General features: G+C 41.3%; 1 protein-coding gene across 1 annotated transcript in view; it reads right to left on the bottom strand.

Moving 5' to 3' along the window:
- Positions 1–17,557, bottom strand: part of ARMH3 (armadillo like helical domain containing 3) — a 693,715-nt gene that overhangs the window by 554,031 nt on the left and 122,127 nt on the right. The window contains exon 5 of the mRNA XM_078643614.1: positions 11,362–11,469. Within this exon, the coding sequence (XP_078499740.1) occupies positions 11,362–11,469 (108 nt within the window). The remainder of the gene's footprint in view (positions 1–11,361; positions 11,470–17,557) is intronic.

The raw sequence follows: 17,557 nt of genomic DNA, 5'->3' as shown, positions 1-17,557 counted from the left end.
CCGATGGGGAGTGACTGCCATGATTGCCCACGGAACGATGGAAATGTAGCCGCAGGACGTCGGCGCTCCCATGCTGTCGCCAGCCTCAGTTTGAATGACTAGAATCCTGCAGACCACAGTCGGATCAGTTCCGGTGAAAGCACAGTATGACCCGGTAGGAATATTGTTGCACCCCCCCTTTTTTTTGACTAATGGTTCAAACCACCGATCCTTTCTTTTGCCCTTTAACGGAACTTTGGGACTGCTAAAGGAAGCCCTGGGCCCAACCACGAGTTAGTAGACATTTAGACTATGCCTGGTTCTGCCTGACTGCACCCAAAATGGCGCCGATGCAAATGAAACCCTCAACTCTTTATTGTACCCCGATTGCTCAGCCTTGATGTCATAGGATATGTATGAAGTTTTTTAAACATATAGATTGATATAGAATGTGTACTGATTGAGAGTTCGAACAATGGATTGATATAGGATGTACACTATAAATTCAGGAAATGAATTGATATGGGATGGGTACTGGTTATAGGTTCGGACAATGAATTGATATTGGAGGGGTACTGATTATGTGTTCAGACGGTAAATTGACATCCGATGGGTATTAAATCGAACATTCGGACAATGAATTGTGTGAGTTTTGCACATCGTGATTATTGAAAGTTGGAAGCCCAACACTTATGACACTCACTCACACTGAAGTCTCGACATGATTTTATTGCGCTTTTTCGCACTTTTGTATGAAATAAACGACCACCGACTCCATTAAAGTTTTCTACTAATAAAGTATCCTCGCATCTACAGTTTCAGCCTGCTCCGTGGCTGGTCCACAGGATTGTAGGCCCGTATTTATGCACCGACATTCTTATTAAAGATTTTTTGAGAAAGCAACTATATTTGTCCGTGTAAATTTATAAAGTCTTGAATGAATAAAGCCTATTTTTCGATGTAACTGAAATATGGGCGGAATGACTAAGCTCGATTAGATAAAAAAGGGTTGAAAAGGTATAGCACATAGAAATATTGCAAATATGAAGGGTCGAATTTTGGTTGTGTATTTTTCCTTTTTATACAGCCAAAAGCAACCGCTGAAGATCCAGGTATTTAGCCCATACTTTATATGCTACCTATATAAGAAAAATCACACTAACGATCCACCTGGGCTTAAACGCCCCAGTTGGCAGTGATCACATCCTGTGGAAATAGGCCGAGTACGCAGTAAGTAAAAGCCTTTCTGGGGTTATGCACGCTAAATGTGTCTATCAATGTAGCCTGCCCTCCCTTCCCTCCTTTTTTCTCTCTCCCTGCAGGTCACCTCGGAATGCCGACGAAAATAGTGATCCAACAGACGAAGAGATGGGAAAAGGGGTCTGATTATAGTACCTAACCACGACAAACCCCGAATAAAGCAAAAAGAATGTACACACATGATTAAGCATTCTTACGTTTAACTAAGTAGGAAAAAGTTTAGGGTATTTCGAGGTAGGGGTTACACAAGTATCCTCCGCCGAGAGGACTAGAGATATTGCCAATATTTGAAAACCTACTACCTCCTTTTCCGCATCCTCATAGGCTTAGAACCAAAAGCTGCCCCATTGCTCTCCAATTATCACCAACTGTTGTCTCAACCTGGAAACGCACTTGCTAAAAATGACTCGAATAAACCACTGTGAGCATTAGCCCGACCAGGTTAGTTCATGACCAGTTGCCAAAGACGTAAGTGTGTACAATCAAAAAGCCACCAGTAAGAGGTAGCCAACGAATAAAAGGATAAGAAAAAGGTAAAAAGAGCGTAGGATGATAAAGATGCTCGGCATACAGAAAAGGATAATCGTGGCCAATAACTGTTTTATGTTTTGTCTTGGATTTATTTGTGTATAATACATGTACTGTCTTCCCCGTCTGAAGTTTGTGTGTACGTGATGCATGAATCTACGTCATCCCTCTGTCTGTGTTTCCGTGTTACTTAACCCCTGTTGTTCTGTGTTGCGCGCACTGAACGGTCCATTATTGTACCCGCCTCTCTTTCTCTCCCCATGTCATACGTGTACCGAATGGACCATTTAGGGTGCGGTCTCCTCTCTCTCTCTCTCTCTCTCTCTCTCTCTCTCTCTCTCTCTCTCTCTCTCTCTCTCTTTCTCTTTCTCTCTCTCTCTCTCTCTCTCTCTCTCTCTTTTTCCTCTTTCCAAAAACCCCGTTTCCTCTTTTCAAGTATAAAGACGTTGTGCCCCTCCGGCACAAAACATTATTGGGTTTTCTCGAACACAAAGGTGTTCAGCAAAATTGACCAAAACCAAAGCGAATTGTGACTTGCCACATTACTACCTCTCCTTTCTGCACACGATTGAACCCGAGTTGGTAATGAAGGAAAGGACAGGTTAGACGACGGATGTTCCCTAATCTGGCCTTTTATAAGGGAACTATAGCGTCAATGGCCTTCTGTTTCTCAGTTCGTTAGAAATGCGATCCCCAAATGCCCCGATTGCCCCACCCCCTTGCACCTAAGTGCGGATGTCCAGAGCCACCCCACTTCCCCCGATCGACCCCAGCTCCCTGTTCAAAAGCACCCACGCGCCCCCGATCAACCCTACGATAACGCCCCTGCTTGCAAAAATTAGCCGACCCCGAAAAGAGATGTAAGATCGTCGATACTTGGGTTAAAGGGAAGAACGAGTCTCTACATAAAGGACTCGATGTTTGATGTGATGTAATACATTGTGTACAAAAATCCAATTTCTCTTATCATATGTCGCGAATGTACGCCAAAACTAGTCTATGAATTCAATGTGCAATACCCTTCTCCAGACTCCATAAGTGACGACCTTTTGATTGTGACCGATGAACCTATCCCCCACCTACTCAGGCATGGGGATGGATTGAGATGTATATCTATTCTCTCGACCAGTTTTTCTAAAACTTGTTTTTCACCCATTCAAAGATACAATCACCAAAGGAGAGGAGCTGGACGTGACGCACAGCCTGGCCACAGATCATGGAGCACGTGTGACGACCAAAGGTGGAGCCACAGAGCAACGAGACGCGGGACGAGGCACTACTTCCAAGTTCAGCTGATGAAGAAATAAGGGGCTGCCTTGAAGCCCTCGACTTGCTGACCCACTCGTGCCTGAAGTCCCCGTCCCTTTTTTTAGTCCGACTGATGGGCCTGCCTGCTCATTGTCCTTTGCTCCCTTGGTCCCTTGGTGTGTTCAAAGATCTGGCCCCACTCCGCCCTCTCCTCCCTCGATTATTCAACAAACTCTTTCATATAAACTTTGACTATGGACTGGGATTTTGTCACGGAAAAAGAAAGACACGCAGGTGCCCAGCATAAGGCACCCCTAAGAAAATGAGTTAGGAAACAGGACTGTGATCTAACAGCAGAGGACTGATCGCACCCTGCAACGCGTAAGGATGATTCCGAGCTGGACCTATAGCTCCACCGCCGGTGCTCAGCAGCGCCAACAAAAGAAGACGGACTCTGTTAAAAGACATTGCGACAAAGACCCTCCCCCTTTCCAGAACTTTCTATTCGCTCCTTGACTAAATTACTTGTATTGAATTGAACACCTCCCTCAACCATTTTGTATTGCCTTTTAAGAAATGTTTCATCGGTCACTCATGTGGTTAGTTGTCCAAAGACCCCCTATCGTACTGGCAAGCCGGAAGGTATCAGAGCGTTCTTTCTGTATATGATGTCACTAGAGAGAAAAATGTGAACTTGATTTTTATGTGTCGAAGCACTTTTTTTGATTCTACCCCGACAGAATATTATGCCGATTTCTAGGCTTGTATAAAGAGCCTAACAGATGTAAATTAACATGCATCGTATTCTGCCTATCACATCGACTGTGTAGAAATTGAACGTGCTTATGTAAAAAGTGGCGACTGTTAAAAATAGCAATATGTATGTACATAAGCGGCGTTCATTTGTGTCCACAGTACCCCTTGGCGTAAACAGAATGGATATCGCTAAGACTCTGACTGTGTTGTCCCGCTGGCATAGCACACACGCACACGACAGCCATTTTAGGTACCATGGTCTCCCTGTCCACGATCGCTCATCAGCGCACTTCCCTGACCCTGCAAGCATCCCCCATGCACCCTGACTGCCCCGCTCTCTCATGCGCGAGTCATGAGCCCTCCCCTCCCGCATGACTCTGTCCCTAAGAATCGCACCCCGCGCCTGACCGGCACCTCCTGCCCCCCCCCCCCATGAATACCCCTCCTTTGATGACCTCTTCCTCTGAGCCTGAATGTCTGCACAGACCGCTGGTCATCCCTTAGCCCAAGGATACAGTTTATTGCCCATCACTGTACGCACTCGTCTCTTTCGAAAGAAGCCACTATTGATCACGACCGCCCCACCCCCTGAGACTCGATCAGGCACACACATTCCAATAGAATTAGCAGAACACTCAGCCGCATGACAGCCCCTCCTATTGCATGGAGGATAAGGGCCCTACTGTAGCCACGTGTTGGAATACCTCCATACTATACAAAGTGTTGATTGTAATAAAGGTTGCCTGTGTGCCACCAACCTGTGTATAAAAGACGAAGCCTCCGAGAAACTTGTTAGAGCACCTCCCGAAGACACTACGCGAGTGTCCCAAAGGACAGGCTCTCCTCATGAGTAATAAACCCTGTTCTTGTTTTCCTACTTCCAGTGCCCGTCTCTTTATTTGATAATTGTTCAAGATGAGAATGAAGAGTCGCCCTGCACCAGCAGCCTGGGCATCGGGTGCGATATGGGCTGACTTTTCCACAGTATTCTTACTTACCCTGACCCCCTCCAACTCTGTCAATTGCCCAGCCCCCTTCCACCAGAACAAACATAGCTTAAACAAAATTGGAAAAGTCAAATAGTGGGGCTATTTAAATTTCTCAATGGTTTTGCCATGCTGCACATCATTGCCGATCCTGTGCCTCATGGTTTAATGTAAAAAAACTAAAAAAGAAAGCAATATGACATGGGCAGTATTGACCACATGATAGTGCTTTTTTTCTCCCTCTTAATCCCTGCTGCTGTACGACATGGCTAAAAAGTAATTGAAAAAGCCAATAGCTTGGCCAAGGTTTGTTTCTTTGCATTCTGGCACGCATAATTCTGATATCACTTCAGTCATTTAGAATGGCAAACATAAGAATCCGGACTTAAATCCTGGACTAGCTAAGCTATGAACGCATGGAATATGGAAGGTCTTGAAAAATGTGCGCACAAAGAAAACAAACTGTTCTGACTGCTAAAGAATAACTTTGTAAACTCATATTCAGGGCCACTGGAATTACGCAATTGTACAGCCTCGGCGATCTACGCATAATTATAGATGTACCGCATTTACCACACAATTGATAATCCACCACATATTCTCCATATTTTAACCCAAAAAACATTTGGGGGTCTAACTCAAATGGGTAAAAAGTTGATAAAAATGCAGTGACGTGTTGCAGTGCAGTGGAACACCCTTTGCAAAGCTGGACTGGTCACCTTTTTGTTTCTTATTGCTATATCTGGGTGTTAAACTGGTACTAATGAGGTTGAACCAATGACCATACAGTGTTACCAAGTATTGGCATAGCCAATAGTTCTCGCCTTTGGGACCTTATAAGTGTTTAGTTATCCAGCATAATATCCTTGGTGCAACAACATTAAGTGTTGCATGCCTAAACACTTATAAGGTCCCAAAGGCGAGACCTATTGGCTATGCCAATGCTTGTTATTTTTGCTTATTTGAAGGATAATGGAATGGCTTTGCCAACAATTTCGAACGAACAGCAAGAGCAAAAACAAATGTCTGACGGTTTGCCCTACAACTCTGCCATAGAATTCTGTATACTGCAATTTCACTGTATTGGAGAGGTAGGAGAGGAGGACTGGAGTGTTATGGGACAGCCTGACTGTTGCTATCATGCTGCATCTGAATCACATCTGTGCCCAGCGCTTAGTCACATGTGCAACAGTTAGGGTTATGATCTCTGATTAACCTGGGGCACCATACTACCTATAGTACAATACTTGTGATTTTGCCGCAATCCTTGGCTGGTGTAAGATGGCTTCTTGGAAGTTTGGTAAATACATTTTCCAGACGGGTCCTCAAGGGTTTAGTGGCTCTTTTTATTCACTACAGGACCTCGTCTGCATGCTTCCCAAATAAGTAAAGATATACACTATCATGAAATTGGATATTGTACCCTTCATAGAAACACTAATAATGGATGTAGAAGTTTGTCCACCCTCCTTCCGGACAACTTCTTCCTTTGGCACACTAATTCTCTGGCAGTTTGTCTAAGAAAGGGGGAATGCCATGCCATATTTCCCTATTTTATCATCCAAAAATTGAAAAGGAACAAAAGAAAACACTTGTCATCTTATCTGGAGTGGTTGCAAAAGCATTACCTTGCATAGCCATTGTGTCCATGCTCATCTGCTCTCTTCATCTGGTAGTGGCAGGTTCCTAAACTGATGCTGCACTGTAGCTGGATTTGTTAGTCCATTTTCACACTTACAACTCTAGCAGAGAAGGTAGCTCGGAGAGAAAACTCTCATACAATGGTGCCCTAATATTAAAAAAGCCCGCACTGGACCTTGGACATCAAAGGGGACGCATTAATTTCTAAGGTTAACTTGTGTATTGAAAGTCGATTTAATGGAAATCCCTTTTCATCAAGCTATGAAACTTACCTGTGTTTTTTTTCTTGGAAAGAATATTTGTAAAGTCTTCTTCAGGAGCCACAGTCAATCAATTTCAATGGGCTGATCATTATCCAGAAATAGATGTTCTTTTATCGTAAATCGCTTGTCAGGCTCATCTTCCTCTCTTTCTCACCTTCATGTGTTGAAAGGTATAGGCGTGTAATATGTTTTGAAAGGTATAGGCTTGTAGGAGCATTAAAAAGGTTGCTGAGGTGCTAAAATGTTACAATCTAGGTCAGAGAGTGTAATCTAGAATAGAGTGACTCTGCCCTGAAATGATGAAGACTCTCTTTCATAATAAGAGGGAGGGAATGCAGAGTAGAGTTCCTACATAAGATTCTGAAGACAATATAGGACATGAACTGCCACTTGAACCATAGAAGGAGACGGTCATAAAGCAAATGCTTGCTGTAAACTGTTGATGTGCCATCAGCACAAAACTCGCCCTCTGAAAAGAAATGCATGGACAAGTCCTGAGGGCGTGTGATTTGTCTGGTTCATGGTTAATAAAGAATGCTTTCTTGTTGACTTGAGTTCCTCTAGCATCGAAGTAGAGGTAGTTGTGTTGTCCTTTATGGTGAGATTCACTTCTGATTTAGTAGTACTGTTGACAGCACAGGGAAGCCCTGTAGTGTTGATGACACATTAGAAGATGCAACCGTTCTCCAGAATGTGGTCAATTCATTCACAGCAGGGCAAAGGTCTACTTGGCCACTGACATGGGCCTGGTCTACAGCCCCATGACAATGTTGCTGTCGACTTGGTCTGTGTGGTAGGCAATATTTTGGTCACTAATGGGTGGGCAAAGGTGGTAATTTTTCTCAAGGAAGGCATACTTCGCTATGATTGTTCTAATGAGTAAGTCATTGACAAAGGAGTTGCTGTGGTAGTCGACAGAGACAGTCTTATAGTTTGAGAACTGCATAGCTGTTGATGGTAACTTGAGTTGGTGTCGTATATGTAAATGCTGGTGACTTGCATGTCAAAACAATTGTATGACACTTAGGAGCAGCAGCAGAGGGTTTGATTGCTGGAACACATAGGACATCAAGAGATTAAGCCCAACCCTTTTTCTTCAAACTAAAGCTCCACGTCTTTTTCTTTTCTTAGTGCTTTAAGAATGTGAAGGGGTCACCTCGAATGGTTTCTCCTCCATAGGACACAGATTTATGTAGTGCCAAAACCAACTACCCCTCTCTCTCTTTCAAGGGATGTGAGTTAGGGTGAAGGCAGAAATACACAGTACAAAAGGGGTTCTTTGAAAAGCTTATTTTCTATATAGGTTTGGCACTGCTTAAAAGGAGAATTCTTAGCTTTAGAGTCTCAGCTGTAACGAATGTAGCTACAAAAAAATAAGACTCCTGCGGAGATAAAGTCCCCAAAAGTAACAATTCCCAGGGAGAAAAGTCAGAAAATAAATCCAATCTATTATTTTAAGATTGCGACTTTAAATAATCTTTCGAAAGACTAGCACTGTGGAGCAGCGTTTCCCAAACTGTGGGTCATGAGTCGATTTTTGGTAGGGCGGTAAAGTCTGAGAAATAAATAAAAGGTGCCCTTAAAGCAAAAGGAGTTTTTAAAGTGAATCATATGATAATCTTGCTGGAGTACAGGGGGCGTGAAAAGGAAGGCTGCAGGACGTTGTTTTATTTTGCAACACACAACAAAATACAAATACCTGTAAGTGAACTGTTTGCATTCAAAACTGAGTATGTCACGCACTGCCTCGGTGTTCCAGGGTGAAAACTTTGTCGCGTGCGGCTGAGGTATCACTTTCCAATCCTATGAAGTGTTAATGTATAAATCCAAGATGCATCTCCTGATTATGGGATGTCCCTCAGTGCACAGGATTTTATTGAAAGTAAAGCATTTATTGAACGTATTTCTTTTCTTTTTATTCACGGTACTTATGTTCAACACGGTGAATATATGAAGAGCCCCGATTGACCAGTGATGGTTCGATTCTTTTAATATTACAGACATATGAAGAGTGTGATCAGCCTACAACGAGCCAACTCTTGTGGCTTTATCTACTTATAATTTCGGATGCGCGAGCTCCCGCCTAATTAAGTAAGTGTGTAGTGAAACACAACGGGTTTTGAACCTCTTTTTTACAACTTTCGCTATACTCTTACACTGTCCATTTCATCTATAGGAATCATCCCGCGTCCCCATGGTCGTGAGTAATCACTTTATGCAAGGCATGAATTTGCATGCGTACTCCGTCTTTTCCGCTATCTCTCAACACACAACCCTCACAGGCTTTGGTTTGCGCTTTGACGCAGTTGGTGACCTTGTATATATTTTCTTGATATGCTGGAACACATTACAGTGACTATTATTTTTTTGCTTGTCACCTGTAAACAAAATGTTAGCATGATAACGTGGTTCGCTGGGTGTACACAACAGAACATGGAGAATCTTTGGTTTTATTTGTGGTATCATTCGTGTTGGATCATGTAAAAATAACTGTTTGCACCTGAGGAATATTATGGTTATGACACTTGTGGTTTTTTAAAAATCTACCTTAACGCTATGTTATGGGGAAACTGAATGCATCAAGATGAACATTGTGTGAATATGCAAGATATGTTCTTATTATAAGCGGTCATTATTGGTTTCATTTACAGATGGGCCCCCTGAAGAAGGGCACATAGTTGCCCGAAATGCATCAGGAATGTTTTTGTTGAATACTTATGGATTATCGAAATTGAGATTTCTGAGACGATTTATCAGATATATAAGAAATAATAAAAGAAAAGAAATACGTTCAATAAATGCTTTACTTTCAATTAAATCCATTTGGAATTATGACATTTTGTTTTCAACTACATATGCCCCCATGGGCTTGATGGCTGTGCACTGAGGGACATCCCCTAATCAGGAGATGCATCTTGAACTGTTTGCATTCAGCCATTAGGAAAGCAAAAATGAAACAAAATGTTCTATAATTCTGAAGTGTGCTGGAAATACATTTTAGTAGGATCAAAATAAATCAAGACATTTTACTTGGTGATGTACAAATGATAAATATTCACAGAAACTCGATTTCAACACATTACGATTTGTGGGCTATATAGTTTTGTCAGTAAAATTGTAGGTCTGTGCAAATATAGTGGGCATTTCAATGGAAAACGTGTCGTTTGTAAAAAAACAATGCACAATCTCGCAATGCTTTAGTTACATTAAACAAATGGCCTCGCCTCATGTACATTAAATGTAGGTGTGCCCAGAATGCTTTTAGGTGGGTCCAGAATGTTTGTCATCAGAAAAATTGGGTCGTTGTTCTAAAACATTTTGGAAGCATTGTTCTGGAGTATTCTACTTTCACTCAAAGTGCATAAGTATATCTCAGCTATAGAAGTCTCCAGGGAAGTGATGGTTAAATGCGTTCTACCTCTAAGACTCCCTTTATGGTCATATAATAAGCTGGATAGTTTGCACAACGTTATACGAGTGTCTGTTTTCATTCCTGTTAAATATTGCCTATTAAAGATTTCCAGTAGGAGAACAGGGAATAACTGAAGAATGTGAACATAAGAAATATTCACTGTGTACGAACTTGTGCTAACATCTACTCCTATATTTGCTTATTATAGACACATGGAATATTTCAAGGAATGCAGTGGTGAGTTGAAGTTTGTAGCTAACCAGAGAGAGAGAACAAGTGACTTTTAGTGAAAACACATGCACACAAATTACAGTATGACAATTAGAAGTACAGTTTTCTGACCCAGTCCCATGACAGTTAACCCTTTTCCTGCAATGTGTCCACCAACGACCTTATGATGTGTGTAAAGTCAGTAATGGAAAGAGGCCGCCATGTGACCAGCATCTGACTGTTTTAATTTATTTATTTATTTTTTATTTTTGGACCGGCAAACCCCTCCTCGGCTCGCCAAGAGGTGGCAAAGTCCTTCTTGGCCTGACAGTGGGGCTGAAGAAGTATGCTAGTGGCTTTCGAGATACACACAAACTTAAGAATGAGGCAACCTGGTACTCACTTCCAGGTCGACTCATTTATATGTGTGTGACATCACTAGTGACAACAGGGAGACTTGAGGGAATTACCATGTTTAGGAAAAAAATTAAAAATCAGACAAACGTTATGTGTTCTATTGGCCAGCCAGTAGGGACACAGGAGGTTTAGCTTGCCCTCATAGAATCCTCAGTCACGCAGAATTAGTTAAATATATAGATTATACTCTCAGGTACAAACTACATTTTATAGAAATACACACAAAAATTTGTATTGCCAAAATACAGACATTCAGGGCAATTATTCCTTGCTTAGCGTTCAGGAATTAATGTTTATCAATTTGAGAAATGCAGCAAAATATTAGCACATTTTTTGTTTTTTTTAAACAAAAATGACAACATTTCGATATTTTTCATCAAATCTTCGGCCTGCAATGAAATACTAAGGCAGGGTTTGACATAAAACATACCCCGAGTGTTCCAAAACCTTAGAACATATAATTTGCGTGCCTGCACAAAGAGACCAAAGTGGTTGAACAATCTATTGCCGATTTTTGGAAGGAAAAAAACTGCTCCTCAGTGGTGTCCAAACACCCCAGCATTGAAAGGGTTAATATAACCCATCGTGGGCACACATTACCTTAAACCGATCAGCCTAAATTTTTAACATTAGGGAACTTATCTTTCACTGTTAAACTCACCTTCATGCGTTGCTCTGCCTTATCAAATCCCATCAGCATATTGATGATGTCAAAGCCGGAAGTAGACTTATTTTTCTGATGGACTCCTCGGATTAGGGCACACAAGGTCTGATGAAAACAACATGAACTAATTAATGGTTATTACACTATTCGTTATAGGGTTTTACATATCAGTTTAGCCCGTTAGATATGAACATGCGCAGATTGAAAACCAGAGAGCATGCACACAAGGAAGGTAGGCACTAGAATTTCTGGCTGGTTCATTTCAACACATTATTTCTAGACTAAAGTGAAAAGTACAATTAGAAACATACAGTTCAGCTTTTGGCGATTTGTATGAGAACCTACGCCTAATTTATACCACTTAGGAGAGCTGTATTATTAATTTAAACAGTGAATAGGCAAACTAAAATATAGTCCAACCAGCTCAACGACTTCTTTGATGTAGCTTTTTCAAATGTACAAACGAAATACGTACAAAATGTGAATTCAAATTGTTAGATACAAGGAAGCTGATTATTAAAAATGGAAAGCTTCTGTAGGATGCTCAAACTTGGAGACTTCTCAGAGTGGCGTGTGACTGATCATTGGTTGAAGAGAAGTGCCTTAAAGACACAAGCAGTATGGACTTTTTCCCTTTCTTCCTTAGGGTAAACATTTTACTCTGCCTGTTGAATCTCACTGGTCTTGTCCCATTTACTGGGTCTGTATTATGGACAATAATTTGTATCCAATGGAGTGGGTTGTATCCATAACAAAGAGGAAGGCAGCAACCAATGAATGCTTTATGGATGGAGGCAAGGCTTTTATTTGTAGGAGGAGATCTCCCTTTTCATAGGGGAGCGGTGCTGCCACACATGACCACGTGGACTGTGGTTAGGCTCTTGAATAAGACTCTTGGAAATCCTCGACGAACATGCAGTTTCTTTAGTATTCGGTGTGAGAGATATGTTTCACTAGCTTGCAAAAGGAACTCTAGCAGCTTTTGATGATGGCTATTCTATTAAAAAATATATATATTCTTTAATGAGAGGCTATGACATAAGAGTCTCATCAGAAGCAGGTAGTGCACGCAATTCCATTTGTTTGGATTTCCAAGACAAGGCATTGGTTGAACAACACCCAAAGGTTTTGAAGAGATCAGATGACAACTTCTAGGTTTCATGATAGCATATTAGAAGGATATTTGGCTCCAAAAAGAAAGATGTGAGCCCTTTGGCTACTAATATTGGCTCCATCTTTCAGACATAGCCAGTTGTTTGTCCTCCAACTAGTGATGTCATTCAAATTTTGGTTAGGGTGGGGGCGCTAGACGATGGGTGGGGGAATATTCTCAACAGCAGAGCATCATCAGGGCAAGTGTGTAATCCAACTATGAAACAAGCAACTTTCCTGTAGCTACACTTCTCCCAGATCGATATCATTCAGATTCACATGCTTGAATCGCTGTTCACTGTCAAACTGAGTCCCACAGTAACCTTCAAATTACACTATCCCGTTACAAGGGTTAGAGGTCTACAAATAATGTCATTCTAGTAACCAAACAGCCTCAAGGAGAAGTACCCAAACAGAAGACCATCGGCTTCCAGCACCATGAACATCAACACCCCAGAAGCACCCCACTCATTTTACAGCACAATTATAAAACGAAATAAATTAGAATGAGCTTAAGACAGGAAGGGTGGTCATTAGCCTGTGATTCTATAAATAATTTGAACGTTGGATAATGAAACAGTTTATTACCTGTAACAATCAGTTTAAAGGTTGTAGTACTACGGATTCACCTGCTTTGCACACTCTTACTACCTTGTGCCGGACTCAGAACGTTATGTGTTGTTTTTCTTTGAAGAAGGAGTCTGGTTTGAGGCAACTGTGGCGTCTCACCCTGAAGTCCACCATGCAATAGGACATGGACTCAGAGTGGTTTTCACCATGGGTAGACATAGGAGTGAATACGTAAAGCATTATGATGTCTGTGAACTGTAATACTGTAACTATTAGAAAGAGTATGTCAAGTGGCACACATGTTGCATGTGCTCACATATGAGAAGGGGTGCAAGTGAATCACCAGCAATATAACCGGAACATTAATTGTTACTGACAAGTAACTGTTTCCATTTGAACTTGTTTAGCTGTAGATCATACGCTTTGCAAAAAATGGAAAACCGCGCCTCTGCCTGAAAATGGTGATCTGCAAGCAGAACTGGAAGACATGTGAAATAGTGTTTTTAAGACTCTTGACATGCATGTATGTTCACACACAATTTTTGTTTTTAATGTGTGGATAGTAGAATAAGTATCAGCATTGCAGATATATGTTTTAAAGAGATATTGCTGAGGAAGGCCATAGTTTCTCTTGTATTTATTTTTAGGAGTAGAACGTGCCATTGGCTTAGAGGGTAATTTACGGGTAGCTTTAACATAAAAATGGTGGATGCATTTTACAATCCACCTGACTATACCAGACTTTGAAATTGAGTTACCCACGTAAGACTGTGCGAGAGCAACAAACAACGGTTTGGTCTTTCTATTACTCATGAACTTCTCGAACATCTACTGCCCTTTCACTAAGAAATTGTACAATAAGATTTAATAAACATTGAGAAATATTGGTAATAGGGCGAAATCCCTATAACCTTCTAAAGAAGGATAGAGAGGGAATTATGCTGAAGCTCTCTTACCTTATAAGGTATTTTAGAGCGCAATGAGAAGATCCTTGCTCAGGCAGATATGGTCTGAGAATCTGAGAGGCCATAAGACCATGATATAGTGTCAGAAAACCACTCTCCAATTAAATAGTGCCGAAGGTGTAGTTGCTCGTTGGTCCATTATTCATATGAATATCTTTCCTGTGCCTAAATCGCAGTTTGCAGGAGCTAGATGAAATGAGTATGTAGTGTAGTTCCTATATTCCCAATAGGCTATGCGCATTTGAATAATATATCCTGTTGTTTAGACGTAGGAATGAGGTTGACTAGGTCTCTACCGAATATATTAAACTTAATTGTGAGTGCCAGCTAGCTCAGAGTTCACTAGAAACTTTCTCGAATTCACAAGAAGGGATTAGTTTCTGACAACCGAATAAACAGGACAACTTTGTTTCCCAAGAATAAGAAATCAATCAATAGAGTCGCGGAAACAATAGATAGCTATTTAACTTAGTCAATCGTGCATGCTTCGTTTCACCAGAGGCGCTGAGAAAATCGTGAGACGGGCGTTTTCAATAAAGAGTATTTATTAAACAGTCTTCTTTCTCAAGCAAAAGAAATATACTGCTACAATCGTAATACTGGTTATAAAGTACAAGGCATATAATACGAAAAGTATTATAAAGTAGTACTGTAAAATCATGATATGGTTTCTAAGCCATAAATTGCCTAAAACATATAAAATACATACAGTGATAAAATAATGACTAAAAGTACTCAACTGGTGCATCTAAAATACGCCTACCCCGGTGTACCTAACCCAAGTCTGGTACAAGGGAAGAAGTAAGTGAGGAGTAGCTTAAGTTTAGTATTTCTCAGCCAAGAATCTATCCAAGAATTCTCTACGGGTCTAATCAGCTCCGTACCTTGGTTTTAGAATGAAGGAGGTCTTGTATCTCTCTCTCAGGACTCTATTTCCCAGCAACCCGCAAGGGTAGCCTGGAAACACTGGAGCTGGATTTCTCGGCAGGAGAAAAAACAGCGTCTCTCAGTGCGTCAGCTGGAGGGTGGGCTTCCTTCGGCACTTGCTGCTGCAGGGCGCCGGGCAAGTAGTAAGTCGATCTGCTCCAAACCAATGTGTGTTTGTCTGAGCAAACCTAGGCATATTTATACTTTGAAGGTGCAGAGTTTGACGTGTGATTGGACTTATTAACATCATCAAAGACTCAGTTCTTCGAAAAGTCCATGATTTCCTAGATAAATTAGTATTCAGGCAAGGGGAAGTCCCTAGCTGCTGAAGGCGGGTTTCTCTAAGAAATCATTGTTGATTCTTGGAATTTAGTGGAAGTAGCCATGCCGTATTTGGGCTGCATAGGCTCAGTCTAAATATGGTAATAATTTCTATGCCTCTATAAGGATCGAACAATCTATACCTATATAAGGGCATGAATTGGGAAAAATTACACTAGATTCCTAGATACATTTACAACACTCACTCCACGATTTTAAGTTCAATACAACTAAACGTAGAAGCACTGACATATCTAAAGCTAGTGTTTACAATCTCACCCAAAATACAATATACAAATTGCATTTGAAAAGGCTTGTTTAAATGTAACAAGTATAGAACAAACATTTCTCTATAGACATAAAGCATAGTATACATTTTATCATTTGTAAAATACGAAATTACTTTCATGAAACGTCTCTGAAGTTTACAGAAAGGGAAACATTTTTTTTATTTTCAAGACCATCCCAAAGCATAATATCTAAACCGTTTTTGTTCTGATGATTTAGGCCAAATATTGTTATTTATGGGCTATAAAAAGGAAATCTTGTTCTCTAGGAATAGTTCTACTTTAAGCAGATTACTCTGTGCCAAAAGTTCTATTTTGGAAAAAGTTCAAATTGGTAGATGGTTTGTTTTGAAAAATGAAGGCCGAATTTCAGAGTTCAGTGAACCCTGTTTGAATTAGTCAAAAGTTATTCTCGGTGTCAGGAGAAAACATCAGATCGTCTCGGCTGGCAAAGAAACCGTCTACCATAGTAGGTGAAAGTGGAACCACTTCAGTTAGCAGATCAAAAGTGCTGAAGTGTGGATCATCGCCGTCAGCGTTTGATCCATTAGCAATGTCCGCAGTAGGTGGTACCTGTATGCCTGTAGTGTCTCGTATCTCACCCTCAGTTAGACTTGCTGGTGAGACCTCAATGAATGCCGTCATCAGAATAGGCAGCCGTTGGGGGCAACACGATGCAGGAGTCGTTACTGGACCTAGCAAAGCGTCAAAATCCGATGGCAGTTCTGATGGAAGTGTAAGACAAATGTCCAACAGTCATTCCTGTCCGAAAAGCAGGCATCGTAGAACAGGTAAGATGCAATCTTGCAAGATTGGTCTGAACGAGAGAAACCAGGTTGTGTTCAGATCTCTTAAACGAGCCAAGCCAAGAATCGGTGAAATTCTCTCACAATACCTCATGGCAAGGAGGCATTGTTCCATGGTAGCATGGTTGTCGCTGGTGACCAGAATTGCCATATCGGAGCAGAAGAAATAAAAACAGAATTCCTGCTACGAGTCTCAAGATGAGAGGCAGGCCGCAGAACACAGAGTGCACGAAATTTGGAAAATGCTGAGGACTGCTGTAAATGCTGTTAACAGGCCCGAAAAAAAAATACATGTGCGATGCCACTGGTATCAGACATATTTAAGACTTGACTCAACATGTCTGCGAAATGTACTGGGCAGTTTGTTGAAAATAATGCATGTATCTCTGCAGAAGTCCTTGCAACTTGCAGATCATACGTTTCTCTAGACGAGGTCAGTGGCACATTTGTTTGTAAAAGAATGACTTTCATTCTGCTTCAAGTATCAATTTGTATAGAAGAGACATTCAGTGAAGGCCATAATGCCGTCCCCCTGTCTGTCTTGTGCGTTGGATACAATACTTGCATACAACAAGTGACCATGGACGAGACACTGACTAGATACGCTTTTCCTGGCAACATGCCACAACAGCTGTGGTCGTTGAGCATAAGGTAACTGCCATTGGATAGCTGCCTGAAAATGGGTTCTATCACTGTGGAGGGTGTACCGTGCAGGTGGCAAGAGAGGTTATTTGCAGAACCTTTGCAGGCTCCGTGTATATTAATACTTTGGCACAAAAGTGTACCACTTAGTGAGTTCTTACAATTTTTACCACTAAGGAATACCTCCTTTCCCCCATTCCAACATCTGTGTGTGTATGGTAAAGTCCAGGTCGACTTAATGTATTCTTTACCCAACCTTTCATACAGGCCCGCTGGTATATGCTGTAGACAATACTGAAATTGGAAAATCGTCACTAGTATCGTGATGGTGCCATGTATTATCCATTCAATGACAGGCTTCTCAGAAACTGTCAATGGTAATCTTTCCAGTTTTTCAATGCTTAGCACCGTATAGTCTGCTCCTTTTTGTGCCAAAGAGATTTGTTTATCTGTAAGGTTAAACACAGTAAACAACGACGTGGTATTGATTAAACGCCATGGCACGTAGCCTGAACGAAGATTT

Source organism: Lissotriton helveticus, chromosome 5_1, assembly GCF_964261635.1.
Source record: "Lissotriton helveticus chromosome 5_1, aLisHel1.1, whole genome shotgun sequence".
In the NCBI taxonomy this organism is placed as follows: Eukaryota; Metazoa; Chordata; class Amphibia; order Caudata; family Salamandridae; genus Lissotriton; species Lissotriton helveticus.
The sequence above is the reverse complement of the archived record's forward strand: the minus strand, read 5'-3'. Positions and strand labels throughout refer to the sequence as shown.